A 24,835-nucleotide genomic window follows, 5' to 3' on the forward strand; every position below is an offset into this window, starting at 1 on the left:
TGTGAGAAGGATGTTGAGAACCTTGTTTCTCAAATATGTTCTAAGGGTGTCAACTATTCAAGAGCTTGTACAATAAATAAGAGGGAGGTATCACTTGATGCCTTGATAGGAAATTTCACTACATTTGAACCTAAAAAATTTAACAACATTCAACCATCAAGGGTTGAAACAACATTGAAAGGTTCAGTTGCTCCAGCTAAAACACTACAGGAAAAAGGAGAACCAAGAAGGAATTAGAAATTCTATACGTTGAAAAAATAGAAAAAGAAGAGTTGGAGGCTTAGTTTGCAAAAATAATTATTGGAGGGGAAGGGAAGTACAAAGGTAAGATTCCTTTCAAATTCTATAACTGCAAAAAGGTAGGACACTATTCTGCTAGATGTCCTAAACCTGTCAGAAAGGAGACCAGTGACTTGAGAGAAAACAATAATTGGAAAGAATCCAAAAAGAAGTGGTCAAAGCCAAAAGAGAAGAAGCAGTGCCAAATTGTTTAAGAAGGGGTGACTAATGAAGAGTCAACTGGTGACAAGGAAGATCACAAGGATGAAGTATCCTTTGTCACAATTATATAAGAAAGGCTATAAAGAGCCCTTATAACTACTACTAGTATCTATAACAAATAGATAATAGATAGTGGTTGTTCACACCACATGTCAAGTGATAGGAGCAAGTTCCACGAAATCAAAGCTTATGATGGAAAAATGGGGAAATTTGGCAACTCACAATGCACAATGACAGGTAAAGCACTATAACCCTAAATGAATCCACTACCTATGAAGATGTATATCTAGTAGAAGGATTAAAATATAACCTATCAATCATGGATCAACTATTGAAAGATTATAAATTTGAGTTTAATAAAGGGTCATTCAAAATATTTGACAAGATAGACAAGTTGTTGGCCATAGAAAAACAAAGAAGAGGTAACTATTTCTACCTAAACATTTCTGGTAATACTTGTATGGTAGTTAGGAATAATAATAATAGCTAGCTATGGTAGAGAAGGGTATGCCATGTTAATTTTGAAAGCATTGTTAAAGTAGGAAGGAAGAATTGTGTAAAGGGTTTACCCCCCATTACTAAACCTGAAAATATCATGTAAGAATTGTCAACTGGGAATGTTGGCAAGCTCAAGTTTCTCTAGCAAGTAGTTGACTTCAAAACATGTACTAGATATGAAGAGAATCCACAATACATAATTTAGATTGATGCAATTTTTGGGATTGATTGTGTTTGGTGTTTTTTGCATCAGTCCCAAAAACACAAAAAACATCAAACACAATCAATCCCAAAAACTACATCGATCTAAATGTACTAGATCTACTTCATACTAACTTGTGTGCTCCCATGAGGATGAAGAGTGTATTTGGAGACATATACTTTATGCTATTTATTGATGATTTTTCTAGAATGATGTGGATTTTCCATTTGAAAGAAAAATCATAAGCCTTCCACATGTTTGAAGTCTACAAAGAAAAAGTGGAAAGAGAGACCAATAGAGCATTGAAGCCCTTAAGATCTAATCAGGGAGGTGAGTTTACCTCACAAGAATTTGAAAGCTACTTTGAGGAGCATGGAATCAAAAGAAAAATGTTAGCTCCCAAAATACATGAGTTGAACAATGTTGTAGAAAGAAGAAATAGAACCATCATAAACTGTACAAGAACATTGATGATCCAAAACAATGTTGCACACATCTACTGAAGAGAAGTTGTAACCACAGTTGTGTACTCCTTAAACTATGTACAAATAAAAAAAGGGACAAACAAGACTCCTTGTGAACCGTGGATTTGTCACACACCATCTATCAACTACTTCAAGGTATCTAAGTCTTGTTCTTTTTTAGTTGCTCCATCTCTTCTTCCATTGCTCTCACCCAATCATCATCTTTCATTTTTCTTCTTTTACTATTCTAGGTTGAAAATCAAAAAGAAAATAATTACATTTCTATTTCCTTTCTTCTTGTTAGCACACTATAACTTCTATCATTAATTATTTGATCAACAGAGTGATTCAATTTTACATACCTTGGCAATACTAGTTCAGTTCTAGGAAGCTCTTCTTCTTCTTCTTATATCAATTCGTCTTTATTGTCTTGTTGATCTTCATCTTCAACAGCTTTCTCTACGAGTTGTATAAATGCAATCCCTTTGTAATATTTTGGTTCCTTCTTGTTGAATACATCATTATACTTTGAGAACGCATCAACTCTCACACTTGTACTTTTTACTATCTTGTTGGTTCTTTGCTTTAGACACTCATAGGCTTTTCTATTTGTAGAGTATCCTAATAATATTCCTTTATCAATGTTAGGATCGAACTTTCATGTATTATCATCTTTATTAACGTAGCACGTACTTTCAAAAACTTTGAAATAGATCACATTAGGCAAATGAGTATACTAAAGTGCTCCTTCCTTCTCTCCAAAACACCTTAACAACACCTTTTTGTATCATTAGTTCTCTTGCACATTCAACAACTGATTTATTCCTCCCTTATACAATATAGTTCTGTTATGGATAAGTATGTGTAGAAATATATCTCTTGATTCCTTTCTTTTCATAGTGGGAAATGAACTCATGTGAGGTGAGCTTGTCTCCTCTATCCAATCTCATACATTTCAAATTCTTACTTATCTCTTTCTCCACTCTGTTGTTATATATCTTGAACAAGTGAAATGCCTATAATTTTTCCTTAAGAAATATAACCCATGTCATTCTATAAAATATATAACCCATGAACATAATAATGTAATTATCACCATGATAGCTTCTAGTTCTCATAAGACCACATAAAATAGTATGTAGAAGAGTATGACTTATTGATGAGACTTGAACTAGTTGACTTGCCCAACTGGAAATCTTTACACATCACACAATCAGGTTTAACTAGATATGGCAATCCCCTTACAAATTCCATCTTGTTTTGCTCAAATTGTCAAAGTTTACATGATGAAACATTTCACAATATAGCCAACTATCCTCAACCTTAGCAAATGGATGAATTCTAATTGTAGTGTTAAGATGGAACAAGTTATCTTTTCTCAATTCACTAGTAGCAATTAGATCTCTTGATTGACCAAGAATTCGGCACACGTCTTTTTTGAACTCTAGCACATATCCTTTCTTATTCAACCGTGTAACACTTAGAAAATTGTATTTCAAACCTTAACCCCAATAGACATTATCACAATTTGTTTTACTATTCAATGCAATAAAACCTTTACCTTTCACCAAACATGGATCATCATTACTGAATCTTACTAATCCTCTATCACATTCTTCCATTTCAATTAACTTGCTTGTTTCATCGGTCATATGAAGAGAGCAACCACTATCAATGATCGAATTTCCATGTGATTTATACTGGAAATAAGTTACTTATCACCAACTACAAATGGATCCTCCTTCAGTCCAACAAATACTATCCCATCTTCATCTTTTCCATTAGACTCTTCATTAGTGACACCTTCATCCAAATACCATGCCTTCTTGGACTTTTCTCTATCTTTTATTGGCTTGTTATTCTTATCCTTTTCAAGACATCCCAAACCAATATGACCAATATTTCTAGATGAAAAACACTTCAAAGACATATTACCTTTGTACTTATCATTTCCTCTAGACAAACTCCTAGATAGAAATTCTTCCATCTATTCATATTCCCTTACTTCAGCTATGATGGATTCATGTGTTGGCCTAAGTGATGTAGACTAACCAGTAAACAAACTAGTACACTCTATCATTAAAGGTGTTCTCATTGTTGGCAAAAGGGAAGACTAGTAGTAAGGCACAATAGATAAGGCACGACACTTTATAACTCTAACTCAAATAAGTGCTTTGAGTGGAAAAGGATATAGGATCCAAAGAAAGGAGAAGATAAAGGTGATCCATTTAGACAAAGGATGCTAAAGAAACTCTGCATGTCCGGCATGCAAATAAGCAAAAGGAACAAATCAGTAAGCGAATCCAACCCAGACAACATGATGAACATCAAGCAAGAAACCCATGATTGCCTAGTCATGTAGAGGATAAGAGTTCACTCTACATTGAATTTAATGGTAATCTGAGTAAAGATTGAGGAATAGTTGGAAGAATTTGAATTTGAATTCTTCCTAGCTAGAGAGAACCATTAAAGGTGCATAACATTTGTGATTCTTGTACAAACACACTATATATAACACAAGTGACACACTACTGCAGCAAGAGGCTAAGCTAGCAGTAGGGTGAGAATTCAAAATTTGAATTCATAGTTTGAAGCTTCTAAGTGAAGTTAAAAGGGTAGTATAAAAGAAGAGTGAATGAAACAAGAAAAAGTTAGATTTCCAAGTACTTAGCCACAGAGCTAGAATGAAGTAAGCTAAGAGGAATCTCAAAGAGAAGAAAAAAAAGTGACAAGAGAGGTCATTTATGAAGATTTGTGATGTTAAGGAAATCTTAGGAGAAGCTTCCAAGACAGAACAGCACCAGGATATTGTGTGCAAAATCAAAAAGAACCAAGTACACTAGTGATTAGAGTCTGAAGAATGCAGAGCACAGTTTTAGACTAATCAAGAGAGCCTAAAAGACATCTATACCAAGGTAACTTTAGTAGCTAAATTGTTAGATCACTTTCCTTTTGTTTACTTATCTTTGCAAGAGAAGATCCTGACAAGGGTAGACCCTAGTAAGTTGTTTCTACAAATCCTTTGATAAGGTAACACATTAACTTGTGTTCTAAAGTCTTTTAACTAGGTTTCTCTCAATAGAGAAAGATCTTGATAGGTCTCATCCAAATCCCTTAATGGGGTAGCACCTCATAGTACTGTAATCTTTTAACACCAATAAGATCTTGACCAAGCACACTTCATAAGAGTACAAATTTGTGAAAGTCGACTCACACACCATAGTTTTAACCCTAGTCGAGTTTCCACGAGACAAATATTGTGTTGTGTGTTTCTATTTTCGTGTGAAGGGCTTTTTCTTGGCCTTAACCAGTTAAGTTATAACCTGCACTAACCCATAAATAAGTGTGAAGTATGATCTAAAATAAAAAGTTGAACTTAGTGACTATATTGATTCACCCCCCTAGTATACTAACCTGTGATTGGTACCAACAATTGGTAGCTGAGAAACGTCCTCAAGAGAAGAGATTTTAATAGATAAAGGAAAAGAGCAAGATGTTCAAAAGAGAGGCACCAAAGTTTTCAGCTCATCGTACAAAAAAATGTGTTTGCATCTAAAGACTCTTGGAGATGCTTATTGGACCCATATAGAGGTCAAATATGTTCAATCACTAGGTCATCTTACTCTAGATGAGTTGAAGGAGAAGGAGTTACACATGGCCAAATGGATGCTCTAGCAAGCACCCTTTCATAATATGAATACAAAAATGTGGAGGAACTAGAGACAACATCTGAAATGTGGGAGAAACTAAACATCATTCATGGTGGAGACAAGTGTGTCATGAGGGAAAAATTTGAAAGCTTGTGAGGAAAGTTTGATTACATGAAAAATGAAGGAAGGTGAAGAGAAAAAAGCCTATGGAAAGAAAGTAAAAGACATCGTGCTAGCCATCAGAGCATGCAGTGGAGTAATATTGGAAGATGAGTGTATGAGCTAGATGTTGAGAACCCTTTTGCTCAAGTATTCTATAAGGGTGTCAATTATTCAAGAGCTCAGAACAATAAAAAAGATGGAGGTATCACTTGATGCCTTGATAGGAAAGTTCACTACATTCGAACTAAGAAAATTTGACCACAGTCAACCATCAAGTGTTGAAACAACATTCAAAGCTTTGGTTTCTCTAAATACAACACTACAGGAAAAAGGAGAACCAAGTATGTCTAGACACAAGGAGTTGGAAAGTCTATACACTGAAGAAGCAAAACAAGAAGAGTTGGAGGTTTTATTAGCAAAAAGAATTGTCAGAGGGAAAGGGAAATACAAAGGTAAGCTTCATTTCAAATGCTTTAACTAAAAAAGGTAGGACACTATGTTGCTAGATGTCCTTAACCTGTCAGAAAGGAGACCAACGACTCGAGAGAAAACAATAATTGGAAAGGCTCTAGCAAAATGTGGTCAAAGCCAAAAAAGAAGAAGTGGTGCTAAATTGTTGAAGAAGGGGTGACTAATGAAAAGTCAACTAGTGACAAGGAAGATGACGAGGATGAAGTATCATTTGTCACCATTACAAAAGAAAGGGTATAAAGAATCCTGATAACTACTACTAGTATCCACAAGAATTGGATAATAGATATTGGGTTTTCACACCACGTGTCAGGTGAAGAGAAAGTTCCACAAGAGCAAAGCTTATGGTGGAGGAATGATGAAATTCGGCAACAACTCGCCATGCACAGTGATAGGTAAAGTATTGTAACCCTAAATGAATCCACTACCTATGAAGATGTATATCTAGTAGAAGGATTATAATATAACCTATCGAGCATGGCTCAACTATTGGAAAAAGATTATAAATTTTAGTTTAGTAAAGGGTCATGCAAAATATTTGACAAGGCAGGCAAGTTGTTGGCCAACAAAAAACAAAGAAGAGGTAATTATTTCTACCTCAATGTTTCTAGTAATACTTGTATGGTAGTTAAGAATGATAATAGCTACCTATGTCATAGAAAGCTATGTCATATTAATTTTGAAAGCATTGTTAAAATAGAAAGGAAGAACTATGTAAAGGGTTTACTCCCCATTACTAAACTAGAAAATATTATGTAAGGATTGTTAGCTAGGAATGTTGGCAAGATCAAGTTTCTCTAGCAAGTAATTTACTTCAGAACATGTACTTGATATGAAGAGATTTCCATAATACATAGTTTAGATCGATGTAGTTTACGCGATTGATTGTATTTGGTGTTTGTTGCATTAGTCCCAAAAATACAAAAAACAACAAACACAATCAATCCCAAAAACTACATCTATCTAAATGTACTATATCTAGTTTATACTAACTTGTGTGGTCCCACGAGGATGAAGGGTGTATCTAGAGACATATACTTTATGCTATTTATTGATGATTCTTCTAGAATGATGTGGATTTTCTATTTGAAAGAAAAATCCATAAGCCTTCCACATGTTCAAAGTCTACAAAGAAAAAGTGGAAAGAGAGACTAGTAGAGCATTGAAGCCCTTAAGATCTAATAAGAGAGGTGAGTTCACCTCACAAGAATTTGAAAGCTACTGTGAGGAGCATGGAATTAGAAGAAAAATGTTAGCTCCCAAAATACCTCAACAAAACAATGTTGTAGAAAGAAGAAACAGAACCATCATAAATTGTGTAGGAACATTGATGATCCAAAACAATGTTGTACAGATCTACTGAAGAGAAGTTGTAAGCATAATTGCATACACTTTAAACTAGGTAAAAATAAAGAAAGGGACAAAGAAGACTCTTTGTGAACTGTGGTTTTGTCACACACCGTCTATCAGCTACTTCAAGGTATTTAAAAGAAAGTGCTACATCAAGAGAGATAAATACCAAGGGAAGTTCAAACCTAAATGTGATGAGGGTATCTTTTTGGGATACTCTACCAAGAGAAAAGCTTATCGATGTCTGAAACTTTGGACAAACAAGATTGTGGAACCTATTAATATAAAGGTAGATGAATTCCTTGAAAAGAATAAGGAAGACAGTAAGAAAGAACTAGAGGACTACAAACAATTTAAGTACATCCCACTAAGTAATACAATGGAGGGAGTATCGGTAGAGGAGGAACCTTTGCGAGAAGATATATCATCTCAAGCAAAAGGAGATCGACAAGAAGAACAAAGAGTTGAGGCATCTAGAGAAGAACTAGTTCTAGCAAAAAAAGTAAGAAGACATCAATTAGTAGATCAAATTATTGGTGACAAGGATGCACAAGTGATAACCAGAAGAAAGGCAAGAGAGGTTGTATGTCTTCTCTCACACATGGAAACCAAAGTAGCATGTGAGGCTCTAAAAGATGAAGATTAAAGAAAGGTCATGGAGGAAGAAATAGATCAAATAGTGAAGAATGATGTATGGACCTTGGTAACCCAACCTGACGACAAGAATGTCATCAGAACAAAATGGGTGTTCAGAAATAAGAAAAACAAAGAAGGAGAAGTGGTCATAAACAAGGCTAGACTTGTTTACAAAGGATATGCCCAAGAGGATGGCATAGACTATGGAGAAACATTTGCACCACTAGCCAGACTTGAAGGAGATAGAATACTCTTAGCATTTGCAACTCACAAGAACTTCAAAGTATACCAGATGGATGTGAAGTTGCCATTCTTAAATGGAGTTCTGGAGGAAGAATTCTACATAGAACAACCTGAAGGGTTTGAAATTGAGAAAGGAAAGAATCAAGTATGTAGATTGAGAAAAGCTATGCATGGACTCAAAAAGACACCAAGAGCATATGTATGAGAGACTGCACTTATGCTTGATAAAGATTGGGTTCATAAGAACCAATGACAGCTACAATATGTATATGAAACATGAAAAACATATAGGTTTTCTACTTGCATAAATCTTTGTGGATGATATCATCTTTAGAGGGGATGATAAGTTAAGTGATGATTTTGCAGAAGCCATGAAGGAGTTCAAGATGTCCATGATTAGAGAAATAAAATTCTTCATTGGACTTCAAGTGTCACAGTTATAATTAGGAATCTTTATCAGAAAAACCAAGTATGTGAAGGAGGTATTGAAAACATTCGGCATGGAGGAAGCAAAATTAGTAGGTACCCCAATGGTGACCGATTGCAAATTATATAAGGAAGATGAAAGACCTAAAGTGAACGAGACACATTACTAGTCCATGATTGTAAACTAATATATGTGATGCACAATAGACTAGACATTGCACAAGCAATTCAAATAGTGGCCAAATTCTCGACCAACCCAACAAAATCACACATGGTAGTTGTGAAGCGGATCTTCAGATATCTGAAGGGTATTAAAGAGAATGGCCTATAGTATCCTCACAAAGGTACTTTTGAACTTGGTGTTTTTACTAATGTTGATTGGGAAGGGAATATAGATGATAGAAAGAGCACAACTGGTGGTGCATTCTTTCTTGGAGGAAGATTGGTAGCATGGATCGACAAGAAGAAGTGTTGCATATCACAGTCAACTGTTGAAGCAAAATATGTTGTTGCAACAATAAAGTGCACTCAAGTTGTTTGGATCAAATAATTGCTTGAAGGAATTCAAGAGAAAATGGAGGAACTGGTTGTTATCAATTGTGATAACACTGGCACAATCAATATATCCAAAAACTTGGCTATACACTCAACAACTAAGCATATATCTATCAAGTACTATTTTTTTAGGGAATAGGTGCAAACAAAAGAGGTCATGTTTGAATATATACCAACCAAGGAACAACTGGCAGATATTTTCACAAAGCCTCTTCAAAATGATAGGTTTGAGTATCTAAGAGAAAGGTTAGGGGTCTTACCCCTATCCAGCCTAAACTAAAGCCTTGATCAGGTGGCATTAATCCATACTCAAGAAGTGAAAATTTGTAAAGGTGGATTCATGAGAACGAGGGACTACTCCAATAGGGGGAGTAGTCAAGCACAAGAAGCACGAAAATATGCTCACCTTTGGCATTTTTGTCAAAGTGGGAGAAGTTGAGAAAAGAAGAAACAATAAACAAAGAAGAAAGTTGGGAGAAGTTGAGAAAGTTGCAAATGATCAAATGCATGAAAGTGCACTATCTCAAGGGGAGACAATGAAATAAGGAACTAAGAGCACAAGTATGTCCAATTGACTAAGTGTTGCCATTGATGCCAAAGGAGGAGATCGATAGCCTAAGTGTTGTAGACTAGGTGGTAAACAAACAAATAGACTTAGTCATTAAAGGTGTCTCATTGTTGGCAACACATAGGAAGAAAACATGACAGGTAGTAAGGCACAACGAAAATGTGTAACTCTAACTCACATAAGCAGTCTAAGTCGAAGAAGATATGGGAGCCCAAGAAAGGCAGAGATAAATGTGATCCACCTAGACGGAGCATGCTAAGGAAGGTATGCATGTGTTGCAGGTAGCTAAGCAAAAGGAACATATCAACAAGTAGATCTAACCTAGACAACATGATGAACATCAAGCAAGAAACTCATGAATGTCTGGTCATGTAGAGGGTAATAGTGTTGTCTACATTACATTTAGTGTTGATGGGAGTAAAGATCAAGGAACAGTTGGAAGAATTTTAATTTTAATTCTTCCTAGCTAGAGCAAACCATTAAAGGCACATAGCACCTGTGACTCCTATATGAACATGCTACATATGACAGGAGTGACACACTATTGCAATGGGAGGTTAAGCTAGTAGTAGGGTGACAATTCAAATTTTGAATTTGTAGTTTGAAGCTTCCAAGTGAAGCTAAAAGGGAGGTATAAAAGATGGAATGAAAAGAGAAAATATTAGATTGCCAATTAATTAGCCACAGATCCAGAAAGAGTCAAGCTAAGAGGAATCTCAAAGAGGAGAAGAAAGAGTGAAAAGAGAGGTCATCTTTGAAGAGTTGGGGTGCTAAGGAAATTTTAGGAGAAGCTTCTGAGATAGAACAACACAAGGATATCATGTGTTAAAAGCCAAAAGAGCCAAGTACACCAGTGATTAGAGTCTGAAGATTGCAAACTCGAGAAGGTAGAGAAGAATTGCAGACTAATCAAGAGACCCAACTAAAGATCTATACCAAGCTAAGTTTAGTAGCTAAATTGTTAGATCACTTTTCTTTTGTTTACTTACCTTTGAAACAACATATCTTGATGATGGTGGATCCTAGCAAGTTCTTTGTACAAATCCTTTAATGGGGTGACACATTACCTTGTGTTCTAAAGCCCTTTAACTAGGTTACTCTTAATAGAGAAAGATCTTAACAAATCCCATCTAAATCACCTAGCAAGGTGGTACCTCAATGTTTCATTGTAATATTTTAACAAGGATAAGCTCTTGATCAGCCACACTTCATAAGAGTGTAAATTTGTGGGGATCGACTCACACATCATGGTTTTTCCCTAGTCAGGTTGCCATGAGATAAATATTGTTTTATGTGTTACTATTTCCATGTGAATATTTTTTTGCTTTTCCTAACCGATTAAGCTATAGCCTGCACTAACCCATAAATAAGTGTGAAGTATGATCTAAAGTAAAATGTTGAACTTAGTGAGTATACTAATTCACTCCCCCCCCCACCACCCAAGTATATTGACTTGTGATTTAGACCAACATCATAATCATTAGGGCAATATATTGGTTAGAAGAACTAACAACATCTTTTGTTTTCCTTAACAGAGCAAGAGTACTCAAGGAAGACTTAAATGAAGCTTACACCATAGGCAAAATATCGTCAAAAGTGCTCAACTCAAATGCAGTCAACTTTCTTATTAAAGCATCAAGTGTATCAACTCGTGTTCCTAATGATCTTACTTCTTGAATAGTTGAGAACCTAATAGCATTATTAGGCAATAAAGTTCTCAAAGTCTTGCTTACTGCATTTTCTTCTTCAAGAGTCCAACTCCTTTGACAACAATGACCACATCTTTGATCATTTGATTGTCTTTCTTAATGTTCTCACTTTCCATCATCCGTGAGTCATCAAACTTTCCTTTTAGGCTATCTACATATGCCTCATGTGCATGTAAATCGCCACCATAGATAGCCTTCAATTTCTCACATTTCATGAGCAGTTTCAAGATCTTGGACATTGATGAATTCTATTTCAAAAAGAGTACTTGCAATGACCTCCATCGTAGCACTATATTCTTGTTGCATCCTTAATTGATCTACAAGGAGAGTTCCCGCAAGGTTAACATATCTTGCAACAACATGATTCCAGTATTGCTCACCCATATCTTTGAGATAGAGCTTCATTCTTCCATACCACACTGGTAGTTCTCCCTTGCGGACTTAGGACCTTCCTTTTGCACCACTATTGGATCTTTGCTTCAAGTTGCTAAGCTTCACCACCATAGAGGACCTTGGCTCTAATACCAATTGTTCATCCTAAGGGATCATATTACTAAGGGGGGATGGTGAACTAGTAATCTATTGGTTATGCAACTTTTCAACCACTCAAACCCTTATCACAGTATAAGCTTAATAATAGAAAATGAAAGCATTAAACATGTAACCACATCCACAAGATAATGCAGCACTTGACACATATATCTTGGTCTTATGGAAACCTAACTTGGGTGAAAAACATAGTGGGAATTAGTACCCACAAATTGTACACTCTTCTCAAGTACACCCTATTAGGAGTTTAGAAAGGCATTGTTAAGTGCCACATGATCAAGGGATTTACCTCTAACCTTGTTAGGAGTTTTACCCTGTCAAGATTAGCATTGTTAGAAGACTTAGAACACTAATTAAAGTAGCACCTTGTTAAACAATTTACAATAAAGGGCCTATTAGGATCCACTCGGTTAAGGGATTTTATTATTGCAACTATTAAGAAAGAACAGGTAGAATGATCTACTTAATAACACCTCCTTTGTTTGATCAAATCCACTGTAGTGCACACAAACACTTCACTTCATTCCACACCAACCTCTAGCTTGATTGCGCATTCTTACATCAACTATACCACGATCAACACACCAATTATTTTCCTTTATCAAATATATAACATTATGTGAAACCCTAAGCATTCCACTGCCCTAATCTTGCCCTAACACATTTGTCTTTCAATTTCAGATGCATCAATCGAACACAAGGCACCCAAACACACATCTCAATGCACACGATAAATTTCTTCTACCACATCATCTCATTATTAACTTTACATTTGAATTCATGAAGAACAATTGAACACATTTTGATCAAACAAACCCTTCTCAAATCTTCATGAAACACTTGCATTGTGTGCTACCAAATCATTATCCATGATCGTTGAGACACAACACCACATCATGTCTACCTCGACCAAATTCACTAATTCATTCATAACGGTCACCAATTCCCAATCTATCATTAGAAGCTCAAGAACACAAACAATTAATCCAAAAACTTCATTTATATTCAGAACGCTCATCAATCATCCAAATAAGTTGTGATCATAATCAAAAACTCTACAAGCCATGTTTTTCTTACTCTTGTGACTGGTCTTCTTAAAACAATCAAATCACCTATTGCATGTCACCAACTATTGTAGTAATTGAATTGTTGACCTTCAACCAATCATAACTTATTCTTACACATCAGTGGTCATACATTTGACTAACTGAGACATCACCAAGTCTCCCATAAGAATAGAAACCTCTAATACTCACTACAACATCTCATTCACTACACTCATACTCAACAACTTGCTAGCAACACTAGGTCAATACTTGACATCAATGAAGACATCAATGACAACACAATAATTGATCATCATGCAACTAAATTTGTAGCATGAGAGCTCCAATCATCTCCTACCATCATTGCATCGATTATGCCAACATAAATCTTATACATCTTTTTTATAACTAGCATTTTAAATACCATACTATAGTACCCCAACCCTTTATCATCCCCAAATTGATGCCCATTTGTCCTCTTGTTCCAAAGACTTATCCCCCTATATTGACATCAGTAGATTTTTTAAAACTTTGTACCCCATCTTCGTTTGCAGTTTTGATTTTTAAGGGAATTTGCAAACACTAATAACTAAGGCTCAGATTGACCATTTTTTGAGCAATTTTTTTTGTTTGGGATAATCTTGAAGACAGTTTTTTATTTTTATGCACAGATTTTCCAGAAAATATAATTTGTCACAGGTGTAATTACCAGTTTTAGAACTTCCTTGCTCCATTCGAGCTCATACAAACTATTTTTCAGTTGCAATTTTTTTAGAAGTGCATATTTTCATACAATTCTTATTGGCACTCAGTTTGTAGCTATTGTAAGAAAAAAATAAAAGTACTTTCAAAATTTGCAGGAATGAACAATAGGTTTTTAAAAGTGTCCTTAAAAGAGGGGGATGCCAAATGAAGTGTGTCAAAAACAAGTTTGGTTCTTTTGGGTAAGTCTTTTGGTAGTCCAAATCGGGTTGCCTGCTATGCCCACCATGTGGAAGCAGCTGTCACCATAAAGGGATTCACAGGGTGAAGCAAATAAGGACTCATGCGGCATTTCCGGAGCAACATAACATTATACTATAATAAATATATAGTACAAAAAATCAATGATATACAGTAAGGGGGCATACAATTTTAGAAAATAATGAACTACAACCAATATCCATGAAAATAAATAATAATCTCAATTAAATACGATAAGCACAGAGTTAAACCCTTTACTAGAATCAGCCACAGTTGAGCCTTTAACTCTGCTAGGATCAGCCAAAGCAATTGCTCTTACCAATTAAATTATATGTTATATCTACCACTTACACCACACAAAACTGTAGTTGCAAATAAACATAAACCCTGTATCTTTTGCTAGATTTGTTTGACATCATACAAAAAGATCAACAAAAAGGAAAGAAAAATCTATTTATACAATTGACATCTACAAATTATGCCAAAGATCAAGCCTAAGACATTTACTAACCGCTCGCATGGTTGAGAAAACAGTATTCTAAACAAGTAAATACACCCTACTAGTATAGATTACAAAGTGATCTGAAGTCAAATGTTTTTAATCAATGTAACCTCCATTTCTTGTCATTCAAAATTATCCCCAAAACAAAGGCAAAGCTATGGAAAACAACGATGATCACAGAATAGGTAGCTGTATTATAATATCCATGATCAAGTTGCAAATGATCTTTTGAAGAATATAAGACACCAAAGTACCTAGCATATGTACACGGTATTTTTTAGGCCATGCAAATTCATTCAAGAAATGTTGTTGCATTGTTCAAATGCTTAGTTCGCTTGTTGCTCAAACCTACTCAACAAGAAATGTCCTAATCAATATTTGAGTTTATAATGTTGACCAATACAAACTGGGGAAGAAGTGGCTTAAAATATACATAAATTATGTGTAATCAGTAGACATTCAGCCAGAACATTGATTGCATGGACAGAAAAATACAAATTAGGATGCTCTCATGCTTGGTGCAGTAGTGACAACCTTGACAGTCTGAGAAGCTCGGAAACAAACAAAGTGCACCACAGTTGTACCATTTGGATAAACAGCAAATACACTGCTTGCTATCCGCTTATTACACAAAGAACAGATACTTTCCCCATTAATCTTCACAAACCGTTTTCTACTATTATAGAGTTCATCTTTAACCTGTTAGGGAAATTAAAATGACAGTCATTTTTAATAATTGTTAAATAAATGCAATATATATTACTCCAAAGAACAGAAGCAATCAGGGGAATCCCAGAAAATTATGTTTTCCTATTGTTCATACCTGCATATTTTCACTATGGCGGAGGCTTTTTATGACTGACAAATTGCGGCGGGCTTCACTTGATTTTTTCAGTAGTGGCTCAAGAAATGGAAGTAACAGCTGTTGAAAGATAAAAAGTTAACCCTGGAATCATAATATGCACAAAGTAAGAACATAAAAGAATGTGACCTGTAACATCTACCTGTAACTTAATATCTGAAGGTAGCAAGCGAAGGGCCTCAGCACCATTGATACGGTCCCATCTTCTGCTGAGGAGATTCAATGCATCATCCAGCATCACTCCCTCAACATTTGTTGATGCTTCAAATGATTCTTCTCCATCACTTCGTCCACTTTCTGGAGCACTGTCAGTGCTGGTACTACTAACACTTTGCCTGTTATCTTCAATTCTTTCTATTATTTCAACAACTTTTTTGGACTTGTGTCCCTTTGCTTTTTGTGCAGAACCAATTTTGTAAGTTGCTGGTTCCTTTGATGAATTAAGAACAGCAATCGTCTGATCAAATTCCTTTTTTGATGCTTGAGGGTTGAGATAGACTTGCAAGAGCGTAAGATAGATGTTGAGGGCTGCTCTCTGGGCTGAGTGGCGTTGTTGACTAGTTGCTAGACTACTTGTGTTCTTACCACTCATTACCGAGGTAGCAGTGTTGTAGATAAGGTCACAATAACCCAACGCAAGCTCAGGTTCACGAAGCTACTCATTGAAAATACAATCAATACAACTGAGTTATCCATAGAAGCAAAGACATTCCATATCTTTTCATGGGATAAAAGTATTTTACCAGATATCCCATTAAATTATTTGGCATGAAAAAAGAAAGCACTTGGAAAGGGAGTACCTTATGTGCATACAATGTTAAGGCAAGTTGATGTCGTTCCATTTTCCCCAACAAAAAGGCACGCTCTTCATAAAGAGCATCAGGTGGAAGACGTTTTAATAAGAGCTCAGCATTATAACCAGAAGTTTTCTCCAGAGCAGCTAAGAGTTTCTGCCTAGCAATGGAATTTTGTCTTTCATCCCATTTTTCCTGACCTTTTAGTTCTGCATACTCCTCAAGAACGTTTGCAAGATAAATTTGCACCTGAAAATCACCAAACACGCTACTCGATCTTACAATGGAAATTGATAAATTATACAATTTGCAAGCTGGAATTGTGATGGAAGCACCAAAAACTAAAGTGGATTCCAACATCAGTACTCTTGCTATGGAAAAATTATAAAATTGAACCTTATGTAAAATACCAAATATAAGAAAGGGTAAACTTACCAACTCATTCTGAAGGCTGGAAGAAAGCGCATTTCCATGCAGGACAAGCATATGCTCTAAATATGTAACTTGCATGTGCGGTGCATGCTGCTTGAGGTATGAACTCACTAAATTTGGAGGGAGAGGCGGGTCCGCAGATGAGAATAATTCGATTGTCTGTTGGGGACAAGATTCAAGAATCCAGGTTGAACAGTCTAGCACAAGAGCAGGATCAAGGCCCCCGAGTGGCTACAACACAAAAAAGATCAACTAAGATGCTCAACAAGCATAACAGGCACCATTTAAAATGTTAGTAAAAAAGAATAAGAAATGTACTATTACACCTAATTATATAAGATTGCTGTTCATCGCTCCCTAGCAATAAAACAGATATGCATTAGAACTTTGAAAAGTACTGACTAGTTATTATAAAAACATATAATCATTATTATGTAACATATATTTGAGTTGTGTTGTACCTTCAAGTATTCTATAATTGATTCAGGCCCAAGCTTTTGTGTGTCTGCTGGAGGTACAGGAAGAGAATCTGAACCTGAGACTAGCTGATTAAGAAGCTTAAGAGCTTCCCTGTGTCTTTCATTATACTTATACAGTTCTATCAATTCCAAGTAATGACCTTTTTGCAGCATGAACTCCTCACAAATCTTTACATCACAATAATTTGGACCTCCAAGAAGTTCTAGTGCTCCAGAAGACTGTCCTGTGAGCAGTAAGCACTGAACAAGAGCAGTATCCAGTATCGTTGCCTTTTCTCTAGCACTTCTGCCTCCTTTAATATTACTACCATACTGAAATGTTAAAATCCAGATAACAATTTCTTTCAGTTCATCAAACTAATGTATAGAAGCCATTGTTAATTTAAGAGCATTCAATGACAAAACAAATAACACAATTGAGAATTACTGAAATAACTCGGAGAATAATGCTCATGATTAGTGGTGTATGATGCTCAACAGGTAATGCATTCAAGCTTTTATAAAATCATAATTAATGGGATCTTTGGTTTTAATTAGTTTTCTTAGCAGCGCTTTTTACCTCCGCAAATTGCGGTTTTGGTTGTTTTTTGGGTTTTTAGCAGAGTTTTTCTATGCAAATGATGTCCTCTACTCCCTCTTCGTTTTTCGGCATCTATTTGTCTGCAACCTGCCTCCCCTGTCGCCATTTTTAAGCAGATCACAGCTTCAAATCAGCCTGCTTTTTTTATTTCTGCAAACCTGCGACTTCCTGGGTGTCATCCTTCTAGACCAGTCGCCATGACTAGTGTCATCTAGGGTTTCTAACACCCTTTGTCTTTGATCTGTGCCAACATTTTTGTTTCCACCATTTTTTTACAGTCAAAACTGCAATTTTCTTGGGATTGCCAAAATGACTAGGGTTTCTTTCAAAATTCTCAGGTCCTTTGTCATTGTGAAAAACTACTAGCAAATTCTTGGTGGGCTTATCAAGATGTCATCTGGGCTGTCAGAATTTTTTGGACACCTCATTTTTTGTGCCTCAATTTCTACATAGTCAAAATTTTATTCTGATTTCAGATTCTTTTTGGGTTTTTTGAGATCTCTTTTGGATCTTTTTGGGTTTTTTTGGGTCTTCAAATTTAAAATTTGTACCTGTCTTAGTGCATTGAAATTCATGCATAGAATTTCGTGCAATCAGCATCTTCATAGTCTCTTGTTTATCATGTCTCAAAAAATGTGAAGATGGCTTTGTTGACCAACATCATGTTGGAAGGTAGTCAGCAATTGGCTTCTGAACAGAAGAAGCAAGGAGGGTCTCAATAGAGAGCACATGTAGCCGAGCACATTGAGCAGAAAGAATCTACCTTTATGCCTTTATGGCTAAAAGATCTGCAGATCATGTGAAGTCTTCTGCCTGGTACATTAACTTAGGTGCTTTGGACCACTTTACTCATCGACATGATTGGTTCACTGACTTCTCTCCATTCACTGACTCAATTGTTTTTGGAGGAGGAGAATACACAGTTGTCAATAAGGGCACTGTTCAAGTACATTCTGGTAAGAGGAATCTCATATTCCGCAATGTGTACTATATTACTAGCATGGAACTAAATCTTCTCTCAATCAGTCAAATCATGCAGAATTCTCCTCAGCTAGATGGTGTATTCAGCTCACACAAGTGTTTGATTATTGCTCGGGACACTCGCACTATTGTAGTTGTTAGCATTGAGGATCATAGTCTTTATCGACTTGTGGATATTGGTGATTCTACGAAGTTAGCCATGGCAGCCACAAGTTTTTCCATCTCTGGTCTTTGGCATCAGCGGTATGGGCACTTAAATGTGCACTCTCTCTTGGTTGGCTCGAGAGGGACTTGTAGGTTACATGAGATCCAAACTCGACATCATGGTATTTGCGGAGCTTGTCAAGTTGGAAAGCAAGCACAGGACACCATTCATGGATGGTGACTCATGGCGAGCCTCTAAGGTACTTCAGTTAGTTCATGCTGATCCCTGTGGGCCAATGTAGACACCTTTTGTTACCGATCATAGGTATTTCTTGCTTTTGTTGATGATTTCAGTCATAAAATGTTGGTGTACTTTCTTAGACAAAAATCATATGCTTTTATTGTATTTCAGAAGTTTATGGCCTTGGTAGAAAAAGTTTGATTGATGTATAATCACTCTTAGATTAGATAACTAGGAAGGGGGGGAATTTTGTTCCACAACATACTCCAACTTCTGACATGGTATAAAACGTCAATTAACCACACCACGCACTCCTTTGTTAAACGGTGTTGTAGAGCAGCCCAATCGTGTACTATAGTTGAGATGGTTCATTCCATGTTACAACACAAAAGTGTTCCTAATGAGTTTTGGGCAGAAGCAGTTTTCACTCTAGTCTATCTCCCTAATAGGTCCCCTACCTAGGATCAATCATCTCAAAAATTTTGACACTTTAGCTTATGTAAGGATTCCACATGCCAAGCACTCAATGTTAATTTCCAAGAATCAAAGGCTTATGTTCACGGGGTACAATGACAACCATAATGCTTAACGATTGATAGATGTAAACATTGATTGTCTTGTCTTCAAGAGGGATGTTGTCTTTGATGAAGCATGTGGACCTTTCCACCCATCCCCATCTATGCAGCATTCTGAGGATAAACCTTTGAAGGCTTTTGATTTGGGTGTTCGTCTTCCACTAGGTCTACCTGATGTGAGGGCTGATGCAGCTTTTCAGTTTGAAAATGATCAACCTGAGTTTCCTCCGGATGATGGTAATCTTCAACCTGTTGAACCTGTTCCAAATCCAATACCAATTTCAGCTTCAACATCTGATGTTGGTTCTTCTATTCTTTGGCCCAAATGGTGGGCTAAGACTATTGGTGATCTTCATCATGAAGAGCTCATTGAAGGTAAATCATCTAGAAACAATAGCAAACGACATAATTTTAATTTTTCTCTAATGGCCAACATTCATATTGTTTATGAGCCTAAAACATATTCAGAGGCTAAAGAGATACCTAAGTGTGAAAAGGCTATGAAAGCCGAATATCGGAGTCTTCAAAAGAATCACACTTGGGTCCTTTCTGATCTTCCTTCATGGAAGAAGCCCATTAGCTGCAAATGGGTGTATAAGGTGAAATACAAAGTTGACAGAACCCTTGAAAAGTACAAGGCTTGTCTCATTGTTAGGGGGTTCTCATAGAAAGAAGGCACTGACTATGAGGATACTTTTGCCCCTATAGCCGAGATGAGTACAATTTGGCTTGCCCTTGCCTTAGCAGCACAGTTTGGTTGGAAAGTTCATAGATGGATGTTAAGAGTGCTTTCCTCAACGGTGAGTTGAAGGAAGAAGTCTATATGACTCAACCTCTAGGGTTCAAGGTTGTCGGTCAAGAACACAAGGTGTGCAGACTGTTGAAAGCAATCTATGGCTTAAAATAGGCTCCTCGGGCTTGGTACATCACGATTGATAAGTACCTCATAGGTCATGGCTATCAGAGATGTCCATCTGATCCTAATTTTTATGTCAAACAGGTTGGTAATGAGATTTTGCTATTTGTTGTCTATGTTGATGACCTAATCATTACTAGCAGCTTAGAGCAGTTGATTGGTGAGCTCAAACAAAGTTTGTAGAGCTCATTTACATGACAAATTTGGAACTTCTCCATTATTGTTTAGGTATTGAGGCTTGGCAAATAGAGAGCAATATGTTCATCTCCTAGTCCAAGTATGCTAAAAGTCTTCTACATAAGTTCTGAATGCAAGATTGCAAACCTGCCTCCACACCCATGGAAAAAGGGCTCAAGCTATCAGCTAAGTCCGATTCACCAATAGTACATGAATCATTGTTCAGGTAGCTAGTGGGTAGTCTCATCTATCTCACTGCCACTAATCCTGAACTCAGTTTTGCAGTGAGCTACATTTCACACTTCATGACAGCCCCCAAGGTTGATCATTGGGTAGCAACGAACCATGTGCTCGTTATGTGAAGGGCACTTCTGAGTTTGGACTCTTGTACACACAAAGTCGAAATACTAGACTTCTTTGGTTACACAGATTCAAATTGGACGGGTTCATTTATGACAAAAAATCAACATTTGGGTATGTGTTCAGTTTGGGATCTGGTGCAATCACACGGAATAGTAGGAAACAGCGGAAGCAGCAGGTTGTGGCTCTCTCCTTGACAGAAGCAGAGCACCTTGGAGTTGTTAAAGCAGCTTGTGAGGCAGTTTGGCTTGGACGGATGCTTGCAGATATGCAAATATTTCAAGCTGGTCCACCTCCTTTGTTTTGTGATATTTAGGGAGTTCACAAACTTGCCAAGAATCCAATCTTCCATGAAAGAACCAAGCATGTGGAAACTCAATGTCACTTCATTCGGCAACTTGATGAAGACAGATCCATTCAGTTGTTGTATGTTCCAACAACAGATCAGACAGCAAATATTCTCACGAAGTCCCTTCGTCCAGATAAGTTTGTAAAATTCAGGGACTCTAATTGGTGTTGTTGATAGATTGAGCATCAAGGGAGAGTATTAAAATAATGGTTTATTATTTATTTAGTACTCAATAATGCACTTTATTGTAATTTTAGCTAATAAGATCGTCTTTGATCTTATCTACAGTTTCTGTAGAAACCTGCTTATTTTGTGTATATTGTGAACTTATTTATTGAGTGTATATTGTGAACTTATTATATCAAGGAATCTATAAATTAAATTGAGACGGGAACTTGGAAGCTAGTTCATGGTATAATTTAATATATTTGATCCAGTATGCTAATATACTTTATCTGCAGCTAGGCAACGAAACATGAAGGATGAACATGAAAGGCCCATACAAATGATGTTAAGGTGTGCACCATAGTTGCTCAGCTCTGCTAAATTTTGCAGGATTCCCAAGTGACTTGTGTTTTTTTGGCAAGCGGTTACTAGCCAAGGACTTGCAGATCAAATCCTGCCAGGTAACTTGCAAGTTCCTAAGTGAAATTCAGGATGTTTCAGACTCAGACGCAACTGCTGTAGGAAAACTCCAGCAAGGGTTTCAAAACCATTTTTGTTTCAGTTTGTTTCTTTCTTAAGTCATAACAGATTGATTACCAAGATAGATTTATTATGTTCTTAAAATTTATTATCTGCACTTCTTATGTATTAATTTCTTTCTTTTTTCTTTCATTTTCTTTTTCTTTTTAAATTCTTGGTCAGTTCTTGGAAGTCCCAAGTCCAAGTCAAAATTTTGGGTTGCCAGGCCCAAGCTTTCCTACTATGGAAGCCATTGCCATTTCTTATCAAGAAATCATTTTAACTGAAAGTGAAATTTCTTAGAAAAGATTTATTGTCTTATGTACAACCACACCAAAATTTTATCATACTTAGGAGACAGAGATTAAGACACTAAACATCAAAATGATTTGGATGAATAACAACAAAAAAAATTATCAACACAAAACAATTGCTTCAGAATCAACAAAATGTTTGAGGTCCTAAAATTGTAAACAATGATGGAAAATCAATTTAAAACTTTGGGTTCTAGAAACAGAGACATTATTCGAGAACAGATAGCAACATGAAGAATGAAACACAAACCATTGTCATGTCAGAGGGGTATTAGCACTGACAACTGTTTTATTCTTTTATCATTACCAGCTCTATATCAGGCTCCTTTTGCATAATCTAATCTTATTGAAGTTTAGGCATGTGATATAACAGCTGAGAAGTCCATAGCCAGCCATCCAGCAGGTATCAATCAGCCTTGTGTTTTATTGCTCGCTTTTAGAAAAAGCAGAAAATATCTTAAACTCAATTTATCAAAAAACTAGAAGACTAGTACTATGTGATGTTGGACAGGAAATAATGGGAAAATTATGAAGAGGAACTGATATCCTTATCACAAAAAATAGAGGCCTCAATGTCCCACATATAAGTGATGTTAACCACTTGAATATAGCACAACCCCAATCTGAATCAACTAATACTGCAGAGATAACTAAGCTGATCTCCAAGCTCCATCCAGCTACCATGTTTGTATTCAAATGAAGTGCAGTGTACAAAATCAACACATATAAAAGGCGAACTTATAAAAGAATGCATAGATCATTACACCAAAAATCAGCAATATTTCTGGCTAAGAGCACACCTTGATTGAATTGCTTGACCTCCAAGAATTCGCAGATGAACTTGCATCTTCGACTACTGCTGCAACAACTTCATCTGTGTCTTCTGCTGCTGCTTTTCCAATAATATTTTTTCTCCTTTTTGACAGATACTTGATAAGAGCACTAAGAGAATTATGATTTAGCTTTCCACTTGAAGATTTATATTTTTCTTCATCCTGTGACAGGGATCCGCTTTCAGCTTCATCCAATGCATTAGAAAATGTCTTTGTAAGGTGTTGTTCATACAAAATATTGGAAGAAGGTTCAAGCGTTTGCTTGGATGGAGTATCATTAGAATCCTTTGGAAGTTTCAATAAAGGATATAAAGCCAATATCTCGCTAATATCTAGTGAAGATGCCAAAAATTGTTCCATTGCCTCCTCGTAGCTCCCATTATCAAAAAGATATTGGCCATACCTGTTTCAAAAATCTTATCAGAGAATAGATTTATAAAGATGATAAGTACATTTTAATATTTTATAAATAACCAGAAATCAAGTTTCGAAGCCCAAACAGAGTGAACATAGGGGATTAATTTTCTATGATGTTTTTCTGAGTCTCTATAAATTGAGTTTTTAGCCATGGAAAGATACATAAGAAGACACTTTGCACAATTAATACAATTTCTAGAATTGATATTGTGAAATTCTCTTCAAGTTGTTATCTGAAAAATGTATTTAGCTAACAAGTGTCACACACATATTCTCCAATGGAATCAAACACAAGGAAGAAACATATATATGCCAAGCTTCTATATGCATAAAAGATAAGCTCATGTAAAACCAATTGCTGAGAATCCTATAAGCCTCCTTGAAAAGTTTGCAGAATGACAAACGCACTACTGATTGCCACAAGGCATACAAAAAATAGACAGACTGTATTCTGAAATGGAGTCAATTGCTGATACATCAACAATAAAAACTCATTGCCGCCTCTAATAGTTCATTAACTCTGGTATCAAACTAAACTAGTAGCAATGTTATAAATCAATATTATGCCATTGTAAATATATTCTTCAATAAAGAAAGAGTCACTTATGTATAATTATGGTTGGTTAAAAAGAATAAAATTCTGATTGCAGTTTTCCATACAACGTTAACAATTAGATCTCTGGCAATCTATTTCCAACTTATTTATATCCTAAGGAACTAAAGCTATTCCTTTTTTCACTACCTGCAAAAGATGTAGCAATGCATCTCCACTTTATACTCTTCCCCAAGTGGATCCATCCTGGCCCACACTTCAGGATGTCCTGGGCAAACGAACACACTTGAGAAACCATGTCCTTCTTTGATGTTCTTGATTTCAGCTCCAGATTTGTGATCAACTTGGAAAAATGGTTTGCATGTTCATCTAAAGTTTGGACAATTAATTGCTGTGTGTGTTTTGTGATCTATCTTCAGCAGCATTTTTTAGGCTGTGCATTGTTATTTGGAAGTTTGGCGCACAAATCTGGAAATTTGAGGTCAACATTAGTTGCAATAATGTTGAGTGTATCAATAAAGTGCTAATAAAATGGTGGCAGACTTTTCAGAGTAATGACCACCATATCCTCGTCCTCCATTGTGCAGCCAATGGCCTCAAGCTGATCTCTAACGTCCTTAGTCTTTAGAAGATGTTCATATAAGGACAT

General features: G+C 36.1%; 1 protein-coding gene across 2 annotated transcripts in view; it reads right to left on the minus strand.

The window, feature by feature from the left end:
• Positions 1-14,669: 14,669 nt before the first annotated feature.
• EMB2754 (Vacuolar sorting protein 39) overlaps positions 14,670-24,835 on the minus strand; it is a 56,021-nt gene continuing 45,855 nt past the window's right edge. For both annotated transcript variants that reach the window (XM_089822101.1, XM_089822102.1), the window contains 7 exons: positions 23,184-23,619; positions 17,045-17,374; positions 16,587-16,814; positions 16,158-16,400; positions 15,500-16,012; positions 15,319-15,417; positions 14,670-15,194 (listed from right to left, as the gene is read on the minus strand). In XM_089822101.1, coding sequence (XP_089678227.1) covers positions 14,994-15,194; positions 15,319-15,417; positions 15,500-16,012; positions 16,158-16,400; positions 16,587-16,814; positions 17,045-17,374; positions 23,184-23,619 — 2,050 coding nt within the window. In that variant the 3' untranslated portion in view covers positions 14,670-14,993. The remainder of the gene's footprint in view (positions 15,195-15,318; positions 15,418-15,499; positions 16,013-16,157; positions 16,401-16,586; positions 16,815-17,044; positions 17,375-23,183; positions 23,620-24,835) is intronic.

This window comes from Cupressus sempervirens, chromosome 3 (genome assembly GCF_028749045.1).
Source record: "Cupressus sempervirens isolate cs-2001-9-10 chromosome 3, ASM2874904v1, whole genome shotgun sequence".
NCBI classification, from domain to species: Eukaryota; Viridiplantae; Streptophyta; class Pinopsida; order Cupressales; family Cupressaceae; genus Cupressus; species Cupressus sempervirens.